This window comes from Doryrhamphus excisus, linkage group LG17 (assembly GCF_037039965.1).
Source record: "Doryrhamphus excisus strain RoL-2023G ecotype Guam linkage group LG17, RoL_Dexc_Guam_v1.1, whole genome shotgun sequence".
NCBI lineage: Eukaryota > Metazoa > Chordata > Actinopteri > Syngnathiformes > Syngnathidae > Doryrhamphus > Doryrhamphus excisus.
In genome coordinates, this window is record NC_136373.1 from 12,160,949 (window position 1) to 12,176,147 (window position 15,199).

Below are 15,199 nucleotides of genomic sequence, written 5' to 3' on the forward strand. Positions count from 1 at the left end.
AAATAAGGAGTTAGTATGTTCTCTGTAGGCGGCATTATGAATTATCCTTACTGACCTTTTTTGCAGTACATTTAGCGAGTGAAGATTGCTTTTATAGTTATTAGCCCATATTTCCACACAATAAGTAAGATATGGTAGAACCAGAGAGCAATAAAGAGTGTGGAGTGATTTCTGATTGAGAACAAATTTAGCTTTGTTCAATATTGAAATATTTCTGGCCACCTTATGTTGTATATTTGTAATATGAGGTTTCCAGCTCATATTTTCATCTATTGTGATCCCCAGAAATGTATTTTCCTTCACCCTTTCAATGTCTACACCGTATATTTGTATTTGCTGGTACGTGTCCTTTCTGTTGTTACCAAACAGCATGATTTTAGTTTTAAGGACAATCTATTATCATCAAACCATCTTTTTAGTGTGACCATTTCTTCTCTGACCTTTCTAATGATTTCGTCCGTATTCCCTCCAGAACAAAAAGCAAATAATACCAGCTTTAAGTTGTTTAGTCAAATCTCCACAAGGTGTTCTACCTACCATTAGGGGACTGACAAGCATATGACTGTCAAATCTGAGCATGATTGGTTGAAAACATGGCCACCATCAAGCAAAATGTCTTTGTCAGGATGCGGGCATGATTTAGCAATTAATTCCCCATACGTCCAAAGCATTTTCAGTCATTGTTGGACAGGCGTGTGCTTCAAATGTCTTGTTCTCGGCTGTCGGCAATCATAAAGCACTTATGGTTGCATTAATGATCACCTTTTTTGTAGTACTACTCAAAAGAACACTCAAGGGAAAATACCTACGTAACGTAACATACGTTTTATTTAGATAATTCCCTCTAGGATTCAGGATTTCTGATGTACTGTGAAGCGGAAGAGCGTTTCATATGCACAGTGAATCCTGCCACTGATATCTTTTTAAAATGCATATTCATGGAAAACACAAAGCCCTGCTTGCTGACACCCAGAAGCATCATATACAGTAGTCTAGAAATACTCCCGTATTATGATTAAAAAGAGATTAGTTGAGAAAATATGTGTGATTTGGCCCACAGAGAGGCTATCGGCAACATAGGATAAATCATTTCTTACTGAATTCCTCTTATAAATTGTCTCAAATATGTCAAAGCTGAGACGTCAAACCGATACAGTTGATTCGTTCTGCGTCCGAAAGCTCAAAGGAGGATAAAACGGAATGATAAACGCCACTGAACTTCTTCACCTTTCTAATAAAATTCCATTCTCAGACAAGTGGAGCTGCACTCCCCTGATGCTCGACACACTGTGGTGCTACGCTGTCCAGACCAACCATCTGCCCTCACTTGGTTCTCCGCCATGCATGCCGTCACATCCACACTGGCACAGGTCGGTCTTTTAAGTTATACAGCCTTTTTGTTGCATAATACATAACGGTATCTTTTAAGTCCATATAGTTCTAAATCATCATATCACCCAATCACAGCGGGCGCTGGCTGAGGTCGTCCACCACAAAACGAGGCCAGGGATTGCTGGCAGCAAAGAGATAAGACACCTGGGATGGCTGGCTGGGAAGGTAGGTGTGTGTGTGTAAATTGAATGTAAATGTCTTTGTATTATTATGAGGACCAACTTTTGATGTAACGTTTCCTGTGAGGACAGTTTGACTCGTCCACACGATGAAAAGGTGTTTTTAATTTCACTTTTAAGCGTTGTACTTATCATTAGTCATTATGAGGCAATTAAAGTATATCATCAGTAAATGCTTTCTCATCAAGTGACTTTTTTTTTTTTCCCCATGAAATTGTCACGATTGGGCTTCACCCCCTCGACAGCTCTTAGTTTTACTCTTTTCCTCTGTTCCTGGTTCATGCCCTTATTTTGTATTCACTTCCTGTGTTGCTCTGTTCTGTTTTCCGTTGCTTTCCATTATCTCCTTTAGTTGTTGGGTCATTGTCGTTTTTATGTGGGACATGCTAGTGCGTTGTGCTGCTGCATAGCATTTGCTTAAACTTGAATTTACGACTTTATTTTCTTTGACTTTCCAAGAAAAAAATTTTGTAAATCCATGAGGAAAAAAATTCTTAAATTCACGAGAATAAATTAGTAAATTTAAGCCTTGCAACTTTATTCTCATGAATTTACGACTTTATTTTCTTTGACTTTCCAAGAAAAAAATGTTGTAAATCCATGAGGACATTTTTTTTTAATTCACGAGAATAAATGAGTAAATTTAAGCCTTTTTTTCCTCATCAATTTGCAACTTTATTCTAATGAATTTACAACTTTATTTTCTTCGACTTTCAAAGAAAAAAAATTTGTAAATTCATGAGGAAAAAAATTCTTAAATTCATGAGAGTAAATGAGTAAATTTAAGCCTTTTTTTCCTCATAAATTTGCAACTTTATTCTCATGAATTTACGACTTTATTTTCCTTTAGTTGTTGGGTCATTGTCGTTTTTATGTGGGACATGCTAGTGCGTTGTGCTACTGCATAGCATTTGCTTAAACAAACAAAATCCATGAGGAAAAAAAATCTTAAATTCACGAGAATAAATGAGTAAATTTAAGCCTTTTTTTCCTCATGAATTTGCAACTTTATTCTCATGAATTTATGACTTTATTTTCTTCGACTTTCCAAGAAAAAAATGTTGTAAATCCATGAGGAAAAAAATCTTAAATTCACAAGAATAAATGAGTAAATTTAAGTCTTTTTTTTCCTCATAAATTTGCAACTTTATTCTCATGAATTTATGACTTTATTTTCTTCGACTTTCAAAGAAAAAAATGTTGTAAATCTATGAGGAAAACAATTCTTAAATTCACGAGAATAAATGAGTAAATTTAAGCCTTTTTTTCCCTCATAAATTTGCAACTTTATTCTCATGAATTTACGACTTTATTTTCTTCGACTTTCCAAGAAAAAAATGTTGTAAATCCATGAGGAAAAAAATCTTAAATTCACGAGAATAAATGAGTAAATTTAAGCCTTTTTTTCCTCATAAATTTGCAACTTTATTCTTGTGAAATTACGACTTTATTTTCCTTTAGTTGTTGGGTCATTGTTGTTTTTATATGGGACATGCTAGTGCGTTGTGCTGCTGCATAGCATTTGCAATAAATACATTTTTACCTCAACTCTGCATCCTGGGGTCGCTACACTACACGACCATGCCCGAACGTGACAGAAATGTCCTAATCTCATGTATATGAATCATATTTCTGTTTTTTTTCACACTTGACTCTTGTATGAGTTTTTTGTTAGGGTTAATAATAACAAACATGGAGTTCCAGGTTTGTTTAAAGCGTAAAGAAAGTTGCCTTTCATGTTTTATCCTCAAATGCACAACATTATTGCTACTTAGCAATAAATTCTCATTATATTCAAAAGGTGACCCTTGAGCCCATAAAACCCTGGACTATGATTGGCTGAGACTGGTACTTCAAAAGAACAGCTTAGGATTCCATAGCTGGGTTGCAGATAAAAATCCTGAAAGAAGAGTTATGCAGCGTTCTAATGTTGAATGCCAAGCCGTGTTGTGTGGCATATGCGTATGTGAGCTCTGATTTACGGGATTAACTGTGTGTGTTCTGAACAAAGACGCGAAGGGGGGGGGGGGGGGGGGTTCTGCTTTAAATGATGGCGGTTGTGCAAGAAAGCAAATGGCTTACCCGTGTATGAAACAGCACCAGAAATGAATTAGCATTTTTAGCAGACAACCATCATCCTCGGATTCGGTTTTTGACTTCAGTTCAGTTCAATATACATTCTTTCTACTTTAGACGATCATGTGCTGCAGTGTACAGCTACATCAATGCAGACTTTGCAAACAATTTTGCAACAGGCTTCAATCTAAAACAATCATCAAACAGTGGATATATTGTATTATGATCATAGATTCTCTATGATGGACAAAAGGGCTAACCAAACATTTTATGAATGAACTGTTACGTGTACTGGAGTTTGTGTGGCTAAATATAGCTAAAGTAGCTAAATATTTAGGAGTACGATATTGCCTTCAAACATCTTCTTCATGAAGTCATACATTTACAATGTTTAATTTTCTTTAAATTTATGAGGAAAAAAACATTGTAAATTCACCAGAAGGTATAAATAAAAGGTGTAAATTTAGTTTTACTTTTTTTCTCAAACTGTATGAGGAAAAAAAGCAAATGCACAAGAATAAATTCATACATTTTAAATTTGCAACTTTATTCTTGGAAATGTACGACTTTATTTTTTTTTTAATTTACGAGAGAAAAAAAACGTAAAATTACATGAATAGCGTTGCATATTTTTGACTTTTTTCTCATAAATTTACAACTTTATTCACAAAAATGTAAGATTTTATTTTCTTTAAATGTACGAAAAACAACTTTAATTCCCGAGAATAAAGTCATACATTTATGAAAAAAATTCTTAAATTCACGAGAGTAAATGAGTAAATTTAAGCCTTTTTTCCTCATGAATTTGCAACTTTATTCTCATGAATTTACGACTTTATTTTCTTCGACTTTATAAGAAAAAAATGTTGTAAATCCATGAGGAAAATTTTTCTTAATTTCACGAGAGTAAATGAATAAATTTAAGCCTTTTTTTTCTCATAAATTTGCAATTTTATTCTCATGAATTTCCGACTTTATTTTCTTTGACTTTCCAAGAAAAAGATGTTGTTAATCCATGAGGAAAATAATTCTTAAATTCACAAGAGTAAATGAGTAAATTTAAGCCTTTTTTTGTCATTAATTTGCAACTTTATTCTCATGAATTTATGACTTTATTTTCTTGGACTTTACAAGAAAAAAATGTTGTAAATCCACAAGGAAAAAAATTCTTAAATTCACAAGAATAAATGAGTAAATATAAGCCTTTTTTTCCTCATAAATTTGCAACTTCATTCTCATGAATTTACGACTTTATTTTCTTCGACTTTGTAAGAAAAACATGTTGTATATCCATGAGGAAAAAAATTCTTAAATTCACGAGAGTAAATGAGTAATTTAAGCCTTTTTTTCCTCATAAATTTGCAACTTTATTCTCATGAATTTACGACTTTATTTTGTAAATCCATGAGGAAAAAAATTCTTAAATTCACGAGAGTAAATGAGTAAATTTAAGCCTTTTTTTCTCATAAATTTGCAACTTTATTCTCATGAATTTACGACTTTATTTTCTTCGACTTTCCAAGAAAAAAATGTTGTAAATCCATGAGGAAAAAAATTCTTAAATTCACGAGAGTAAATGAGTAAATTTAAGCCTTTTTTATCATAAATTTGCAACTTTGTTCTCATGAATTTACGACTTTGTTTTGTAAATCCATGAGGAAAAAAATTCTTAAATTCACGAGAGTAAATGAGTAAATTTAAGCCATTTTTCCCTCATAAATTTGCAACTTTATTCTCATGAATTTACGACTTTATTTTCTTCGACTTTCCAAGAAAAAAATTTTGTAATTCCATGAGGAAAAAAATTCTTAAATTCACGAGAATAAATTAGTAAATTTAAGCCTTTTTTTCCCTCATAAATTTGCAACTTTATTCTCATGAATTTCCGACTTTATTTTCTTCTACTTAAAAAAAAATTCACAAGAATAAAGTCTTAATCTTTAAAACGAATTCACGAATGAATTTACAACTTAATTTCTCGTAAACCTCTTGTGATCTTATGCAGATGTTTGTCATTAATGAATGAAAATTGCTCAGCCCTGAAGGACTGAAGGAAGGAAATGCTCTGTGCTGAACACCATGTTGTGTATTTGTACAGCAAAGTGAGAGTGAGAAGCAGTGCTGGAAGCCTGTGCTGGTGGTGGTGACTGAGAAAGACCTTCTGCTCTACGACAGCCTACCACGAAGCAATGACGCCTGGCAGAGCCCAGCACACACGTATCCACTTCTAGCAACACGGTGGGTGCAGCTTTACAACTCCGCAATCACAAAATGCTAGCGGTGGCACTCTGAAATAAAATGGATGCTTTGATTTAAAGAATTTGTGGTCTAATAATGTTTTGGATTTGTCCAGTCTGGTGCACTCTGGGCCTGACAGAGGCTCTCCTTACTCGGGCACTGAGCTCTTCTTTGCCACTCGGACCGGCACACGTCTCGGCATTGAGACTCATCTTTTCCGAGCCGAAACAAGCAAGGATTTATCCCTGTGGAGTCGACAAATAGTCAACGGATGTCACACTTCGGCTGAGATGATCAAAGAAGTCAGTACTAGTGAGTACACTGGCATGCATTAATTAACAACAGTTAGCATTAAAATGCCTTGTAAAATATGTACAGAGGAACCTTGGTTAGCACCCGTCTTGGTTAGCATGTTTTTTGGTTTGCGTCAAAATTTGACGCTACAATTTTGTCTCAGTTTGCGTGCAATATGGCATGCATCTTGTCATATTGTTCATACACTGCGTGAGTCTATCTGTATTTTGCAATACCAGCCATATTCCATAATGGTCCAAAATGGTCTAAAATATGTGGAATCAAACTTTTGAATGGATTGAGTAACACCCTCAAACAATGCACAACAATGAGCCAATTCAAGAAACAATACAAGCAGTTGATGTTTGTTAAATAAAATAAAAAATAAAAATAAATAAATAAAAACTCGTACTTCGGTACGTGACAGAAAATTAAAAAAAAATTAAAAAATGATAAAATAAATAAATAAATAAACTTAAACTATATTAGGAAAGCAGGAAGTGAACAAATGTAACAGTTACTGATTGTAAAAGTACCAGATGGAGGGGTAGGATTTAATAAGCTTTGCTTCTTCCTACTCCTTTTGGACATGTGGAACTGTGAACTGATTATGGGATGCATTCAATTGTAATCTGATGCATGACCATTACCATTACCATAAAATGACCGGTACTGGAGGGGATACCTTTTGAAAAATGTCAAGGAGTGAATGAGTTAATGACGCTAACCAAGGTTTCAACTGTGCCGTCTATAAAAACCAGAGGATGATGCATTAGGCTTGGAAGATGGAACTACAAGGATGGAATGGAACAAGCTTCACAGGTCACTGCGCTAGATCTTGTGAGGCTTCTTTAGATGTGTCCAGGCATGCTGCAGCAGAGCACATAGTGAGAAGAGGCAAGGGTAGGCACAGCCTGAGGTGCTATGAGCCTCAAATAAAGCCTTAAATCTTGCTCATCAAGCAGAATGGAAACACAACATTAAAGCAGAGGAGATCCATATGAAAGATGTTTACAAACATACACTATTTCGAGAAAGGAATTTTTCTGTTCGTAATTGTGTATTGACTGTCAAGGGAATTCCAACACAACCCCATCCCCCCATCCCCTCCCCACTCTTTCTCTTTCTGCACAAAATGTCCTGGGAACCGCATGCCTCCCATGGGTGCCCTCTCCCCCTACCCTCACCACCCCAAACTCATCTCACTGTGCCAAGTTTCACTGCAGCGCTCCAACCTCCTGTGTACATGAAACTGCCCGTATCGAGCAGTGAACTCTGCCCAGCACAAGTTTCACATCGTTTTTTTCGCTACCAAGCACGTCTCACATCGTGTTTGTGCTCACTTATGCACACATGTAATGGTTTTATTTCATTTGTTGTTTATGTCATACTAACTCCTTATTTCTAAAATCACTAATACTTCAACTTGCTGATATAGTTCATCTTCAAACAGCTAAAATAATGCATAAGGCTAAAAATAACCAATTAGCTAAAAATGTCATCCAGTACTTCTCTACAAGATGATAATGATGATAATAGATTGTCCTTGAACCTAAATAAAACTAAAATCATGCTCTTTGGTAACAGCAGAAAGGACACGTACCAGCAAATACAAATAGACGGTGTAGACATTGAAAGGGTGAAGGAAAATACATTTCTGGGTATCACAATAGATGAAAATATGAGCTGGAAACCTCATATTACAAATATACAACATAAGGTGGCCAGAAATATTTCAATATTGAACAAAGCTAAATTTGTTCTCAATCAGAAATCACTCCACACTCTTTATTGCTCTCTGGTTCTACCATATCTTACTTATTGTGTGGAAATATGGGCTAATAACTATAAAAGCAATCTTCACTCGCTAAATGTACTGCAAAAAAGGTCAGTAAGGATAATTCATAATGCCGCCTACAGAGAACATACTAACTCCTTATTTCTAAAATCACTAATACTTAAACTTGCTGATATAGTTCATCTTCAAACAGCTAAAATAATGCATAAGGCTAAAAATAATCAATTAGCTAAAAATGTCATCCAATACTTCTCTACAAGAGAGGAGAAATATGATCTCAGGGAAGAAGTACATTTGAAACACTTCTATGCTAGGACTACGTTAAAAAGCCATAGCATTTCAGTATGTGGAATCAAACTATGGAAGGGATTGAGTAAGACCCTCAAACAATGCACAACGATGAGCCAATTCAAGAAACAATACAAGCAGTTGATGTTTGCTAAATACAAGGATGAAGAGTCTTGAACCAGTCATGATGTGCTATACATATCACTATATTGACACTTACTATGGTACCCATTATGGCATTGGATGCTCATATCACCTCGTACTTTGGTATGTGACAAAAATTTGACAAATTTTTTTATAAACTTTATTAGGAAAGCAGGAAGTGAACAAATGTAACAGTTACTGATTGTAAAAGTTTCAGTTTCAGATCATCAAACAAATATAATGTTGGTCAATGACAACACAACTGAACATAAAATGCAGTTTATAAATTAAACTTGACATTATTAAGGGAGAAAAAAACCTATATGACTTTGTGTGAAAAAGTGATTGGACCTTCCTGTTAAAATTAAAAAGATATCAGTCTGAAAAAGGTTATAAAGCAACATCTAAAGCCTTGGGCCTCCAGTGAACCACAGTGAGAGCCACTGGATAAAAATGGGCAAAAACGGCCTGCATTAAGGCTCGTCTTAATTGGTTGCCAAAACCTTTGGAAACATGGTCTGATGTGGTCTGACGAGATAAAAGTTGAACTTTCTGGAAGGTTCATATCACCTCGTACTTCAGTACGTGATAAAAATAAATAATAATAAATAAATAAAAAATAAACTTAAACTATATTAGGAAAGCAGGAAGTGAACAAATGTAACAGTTAGTGATTGTAAAAGTACCAGATGGAGGGGTAGGATTTAATAAGCTTTGCTTCTTCCTACTCCTTTTGGACATGTGGAACTGTGAACTGATTATGGGATGCATTCAATTGTAATCTGATGCATGTTCAAATGAAATATAAATCCATTACCATTTGAACATGCATCAGATTACAATTGAATGCATCACATAATCATGTCACACTGCTATCAGAAGTGTTCAGTCATGACTGGAGTCCAATTGAAACATCTGAAGGTGCAGTTTTGCAATCAGATGGCGTTTGTCACTACTTTGTACGGAAACGTGACTTTAAAATCGTATCTGCTGCCATGACTGAATGCCGTCTAGACTGAAGGCCATGTTTTGGCATTAGAATCAACAGGTGAATTTTAAACCTGGTTTTATTTGTTCTCGGGGTGGGAGTGTCTGGGCGACTCAAAGATAATGGGAGCGAGGGTAAACATACAATTGGCGTATCCGCTGTTGATGTGGGGAAAAACAGCACAACAAACAGCTGCTTCATTTTGAGGTGCATTATGCCTCTCGGCATTTACGTGGTATTGCATTATCCATGGCATTTAAATACAATTAACGTCAAACGTGTGGAGAAGGGATCTATACGTACTCAAATATTGGGGTTTTTACGTACAATACATCGTCTAAAAGGTCAGTCAGAATTTCTCAAAAAGTGATGCCACCATAGATGTGACTGCAAAGAGGAAAATAACAATAGAACCAGAATCAAACCTATTGTGACATAAATGATCTGACTTCTCAGTTCAGTAAACAAACCAACTATGAAATATCAAGCACATGAATAAATTCACTTCAACCCCCCCCCATTAATGCATTCCTCAGATGCAATGCCTCATGGGAAAACTTTATTTTTTTAAATTTTCTAATCATATTTGTATATACACCTTTGAGTGTTAAGTTGCTGTGTAATGAATTTAGTGCCGTTAGTAAAGTGTTTTTTAAAAGATGACTCAGACAGTGTTGCCATACTGTACTATACTATACTATACTATACTAATAGTAGTATTTAAACAGTGGGTAGTAGTTCTAAAGTAAAAAAAGATGTCACAAGATTAGAGTTTAGCCATAGATTAGCCACACCACTGTATAAACTGCAGGGTTCAAAGTTTATGGAAAAAGTAGTGGCTTGTACCTGGAATAGACGGTAATAGAATATGATGAAAGTGGAACATAGGGATTTAAAATAACTGAATTCTTTCTTTCTAAATAAATAAAACGCATTTCCCAAAAGCAGTCGACTGTGGCTAAATCCTGCAACTCTAATCACAACAAATATTTTCTTCAGAAATAAAACAAAGCAAAATGCAAATAAATGCGATTCAAGTGGCTCAAGAAGGTCACAACATAAATATTTAAATGTTACACTGTTATGAACCGAATGAATGTAGGACAAAGTATTTTCATGTAGTGGCCACATTGGACTTCCACTTTATCTCATATTGTAGGGACCGACGTATACCTCGAAATCGCTAACCAGCCCATGCCTATGTCAGTAGTTTCACTTTATTTTGATTTTAGTACACTCTAGTTAACCTTTTAAATGTATAATTTCAAATATGCATGTTGAATATAATATATAAAGGGGAACTGCGCTTTTGGGGGAATATTGCCCATCATTCACAATCCTTATGTGAAACATGAACATTTGCTTCTTTCCCTTTTCTGTGCTTTCTAACATAGTTAGTATGAGCAAGCTAGTAACGGACATCATGGGAAATACTCTGAAGCTCTCACAAAACAAACAAAAAAAAAAAACGCAGACAGTGTTCCATTGACATAACTGCCTTGTATATTAACCAAGCTACAGCGGTTTTATTATTGTAGCAACTAACATGAAAAACTATTTTTCATGACTAACACGACGCTCCCCTAAGCACTCGTTTAAGAGTGGATACCTACCTGTTAATTTCGCTACAAAGACCTCGTTTGCCATCAGCATTTTATTACCTGAGGACTAGAGCACGTCTTGTGCTGGAAGACACAGCCATCCCAAGGAGATCGGACATCGCAAGTGTTGTATCTATGCTGCTGTTGTTGGCGGAACTAGCATAAGTATGTGTATCAATGCGCCCAAGGAAAGATGTTTGGGTAGCGTTTTAAATCATCAAAATACGGCAAGATACTGCAACTATTACATATTATCAGTGTACACGTTACTGCATGATCACAGCATGTATATCAAATGTTGCTAGAGGTTTTTTTTTTTAATCTTCATAGTCGAAAACTGTGTATCCCAATGACATATGTTGTTAGCTAGCTCATATTAACTTGTTATCTTGTGTTACAATGCACAAGTAAATTACGTTAGTAATTTGAGAGGCAATCAATATATTTACAGTACATTTTTAAATTAAACAATTAATCAATTACCAAAATAGTTGTCGATTCATTGATAACCAATTAATCATCGATTAATCGTCAAGACATCATAATAAAAACGCCCTAAAATGACTGACAGCCGGTAATTATTTTCTCCAAAAACTTCCCCCCCCATTGCCGTGAAGACTGTGAAAGCACCATAAACCTGTCAAATATTAAAAAGAACATTACACTTGATGGAAACGATGAATGTTTCATGAGATGAATCTATGAAACAGTCACAACCAAAAGTAATTTGGGTATTTAGCTGCAAATAATGCAATATTGTATCAGAGGGATGTAAAATGTGTGAAATGAATGCACATGCATTTAGAATGGGTATGAATAATTTGGGACATGAAGCATTTTCTCTTTTTAACATATCAGCACAATGTAATGTGCTCCTTTGCCACTTACATGTGTCATTTCCAGCTAAAAGACACATTATAAATGTAACTACAGTAGTGGTACATACATTTCTACCTCCATGCCACTGATCAGATTTAAGGAGGAAATCACTAACGCTATAGATCATAGGAAGTGTGCAGCCGCAGTATTCATGGATCTGACAAAAGCCTTTGATACAATCAATCATGACATCCTAATAACTAAATTGGAAAGGTACGGAATAAGAGGATTATTTCTGAACTGGGTCAAAAGCTACTTAGCTGACAGGAAGCAATACGTACAGCTAGGAGAATACACATCTGCAAGTTCATACATTACGTGCGGAGTTCCCCAGGGGTCAATACTGGGACCAAAACTGTTCAACTTGTACATCTTTGATATCGACAAAGTCACAAAAGACTTAAAGCTGGTATTATTTGCGGATGATACCACTGCTTTTTGTTCTGGAGGGAATACAGAAGGTCAGAGAAGAAATGGTCACACTAAAAAGATGGTTTGATGATAATAGATTGTCCTTGAACCTAAGTAAAACTAAAATAATGAAATCACTCCACACTCTTTATTGCTCTCTGGTTCCACCATATCTTACTTATTGTGTGGAAATATGGGCTAATAACTATAAAAGCAATCGTCACTCGCTAAATGTACTGCAAAAAAGGTCAGTAAGGATAATTCATAATGCCGCCTACAGAGAACATACTAACTCCTTATTTCTAAAATACAAATAACTTGCTGATATAGTTCATCTTCAAACAGCTAAAATAATGCATAAGGCTAAAAATAACCAATTAGCTAAAAATGTCATGCAATACTTCTCTACAAGAGAGGAGAAATATGATCTCAGGGAAGAAGTACATTTGAAACACTTCTATGCTAGGACTACGTTAAAAAGCCATAGCATTTCAGTATGTGGAATCAAACTATGGAATGGATTGAGTAAGACCCTCAAACAATGCACAACGATGAGCCAATTCAAGAAACAATACAAGCAGTTGATGTTTGCTAAATACAAGGATGAAGAGTCTTGAACCAGTCATGATGTGCTATACATATCACTATATTGACACTTACTATGGTACCCATTATGTCATTGGATGCTCATATCACCTCCTACTTCGGTACGGGACAAAAAAAACAAAAAACCCCAACTTGAACTATATTAGGAAAGCAGGAAGTGAACAAATGTAACAGCTACTGATTGTAAAAGTACCAGATGGAGGGGTAGGATTTAATAAGCTTTGCTTCTTCCTACTCTTTTGGACATGTGGAACTGTGAACTGATTATGGGATGCACTCAATTGTAATCTGATGCATGTTCAAATGAAATAAAACCATAATTCAAAATGTAGTCAAGATATCAATAAGGGGTTTAAATGTAGATTTCTTTATTTTTAAATAAAACCCCAAAACAAACAAAAACGTAGGGTGCCTTGTTGCGACAAACAGCAGTTAACAGCAATGAAACTACTGAATGACATCACACCCCTTTAGATTCTCTCTCGACTGGGAGTCAATGAAAACCTCATACCATAGGATGTGACTGTGAAAAATCATTCTAATGATTTATCACAGCGCTATACAAACTGAAAGCAGAATGAATAACGCTCCCTCTAAATTGGGTGTAAACTAATTCATCCCGATAAAAATGAAAGCCTCGGTGCCAACGTTCATTAAAATTTTAGGGTAAAATTCAATAATGAACAATAACTGTTTCCATTTTTTCTCATTAGTTCCAGCTGCTTAATTTTGTGTGTTGAATCTGAATAAGTCACTCAAACCTCCTGTAATAACGAATACCACTTAGAGTTTAATCAAAGACTCAGTTTTACAGCTGAATGGTGGGAAAAACCTTTAGCAAGAATTGGTAGTGATCAGAACTATACAAACTGAATTCCAAATGAATGTTTATTTTGCCTTGCGGACACGTTTGTCCCCACTGGGTTCGTTCCCTCTGTTGAGCAGGAAGTACGTATAATCTGCATGAGGCTGGCAATTGAATTTTCTGATCAGGCTTTGTGCGTTCCAATTGTTTGTTTTTTAATTCTGTTTTTCACTCACGCACCAAGAAAAACATGACTTATTTCACTGCTGGTGAAATCCTCTATAAATATCCAGAATGGTCATGGACTACAAAGTCACTTTGTACTTCCTGCACATGCAATGTATCCACTACTGTAGTCCACTACTTAAATGCATCAGTTTTTGATATGGACCACAAGGGTGCTTGCCTCTGAGGGGTGCCGTGAGGACGGGGGGGGGGGGGGGGGGGGGGTGAATAGATGAATATTTACTCTTGAGGTCAGGATGCAAAGGCTGAAAGGTCTCACAGAGTGTGCCATTGACGCCAGTATAGTCGTACTGTAGATCTTTACCACGTTGCAGTTTAACAGTTTAGTATTTTTTACTACATATCGTATTTTCTGGACTATAAGTCACTCCGAAGTATAAGTCACACAAGGCCAAAAATGCAAAATTTGGTAGAAAAAAACATACATAAGTCACACTGGAGTATACGTCATTTTTTGCGTGTAATTTATTTTCCAAACTACTTGACCAAAACAGACATTACGTCCTCTTGGAAGGCAAGTTCTAACAATAATAAAAAAATAGAGAACAGACTAAATAGGTGTAAGATATGCTAACACAGTGCTTATTCAGCTAAACGAAAAATACAGTGTCCAGTGTGTATGTAACATAATCAGTTTTTTCATTTATAAGTCGCTCTGGAGTATAAGTCGCAGGAACAGCCAACCTATGAAAAAAATGCAACTTATAGTCCGGAAAATATGGTATGTTAGATGAAGATACAGTTTGTTGGCATTGTTGACAGGCTATATTCATTTCTCACCAAACTGAAATGTGTATTGTTTGATTATCAACATGTTAGGTGCGCCTCCCAGGGGGGTGCTCATAAAGAGAAGTCGTTGGCCAGTTATTTCCTGCTCCTCTGCTAGTGGGCAAACTCTCTGCATTTCTGGCTACAAAAGTGCACATAATTATACGTGATGTGTGGAAGATGTCTTCAAAATCAACAATTAATGCTCTGACTTTGGTAGTGGAAATGGTAATGGTTTTGTTTCATTTGAACATGCATGAGATTACAATTGAGTGCATCCCATAATCAGTTCACAGTTCCACATGTCCAAAAGGAGTAGGAAGAAGCAAAGCTTATTAAATCCTACCCCTCCGTCTGGTACTTTTACAATCAGTAATTGTTACATTTGTTCACTTCCTGCTTTCCTAAAATAATTTTTTTTGTCAATTTTTTGTCACATAGCATGCTTCATAGCATAGAAGTGTTTCAAATGTACGTCTTCCCTGA

General features: G+C 35.5%; 1 protein-coding gene across 1 annotated transcript in view; it reads left to right on the forward strand.

The window, feature by feature from the left end:
• Window positions 1–15,199, forward strand: part of sntb1 (syntrophin, basic 1) — a 63,435-nt gene that overhangs the window by 28,022 nt on the left and 20,214 nt on the right. The window contains exons 3-6 of the mRNA XM_058085381.2: window positions 1,253–1,370; window positions 1,468–1,557; window positions 5,746–5,885; window positions 6,001–6,197. Coding sequence (XP_057941364.2) covers window positions 1,253–1,370; window positions 1,468–1,557; window positions 5,746–5,885; window positions 6,001–6,197 — 545 coding nt within the window. The remainder of the gene's footprint in view (window positions 1–1,252; window positions 1,371–1,467; window positions 1,558–5,745; window positions 5,886–6,000; window positions 6,198–15,199) is intronic.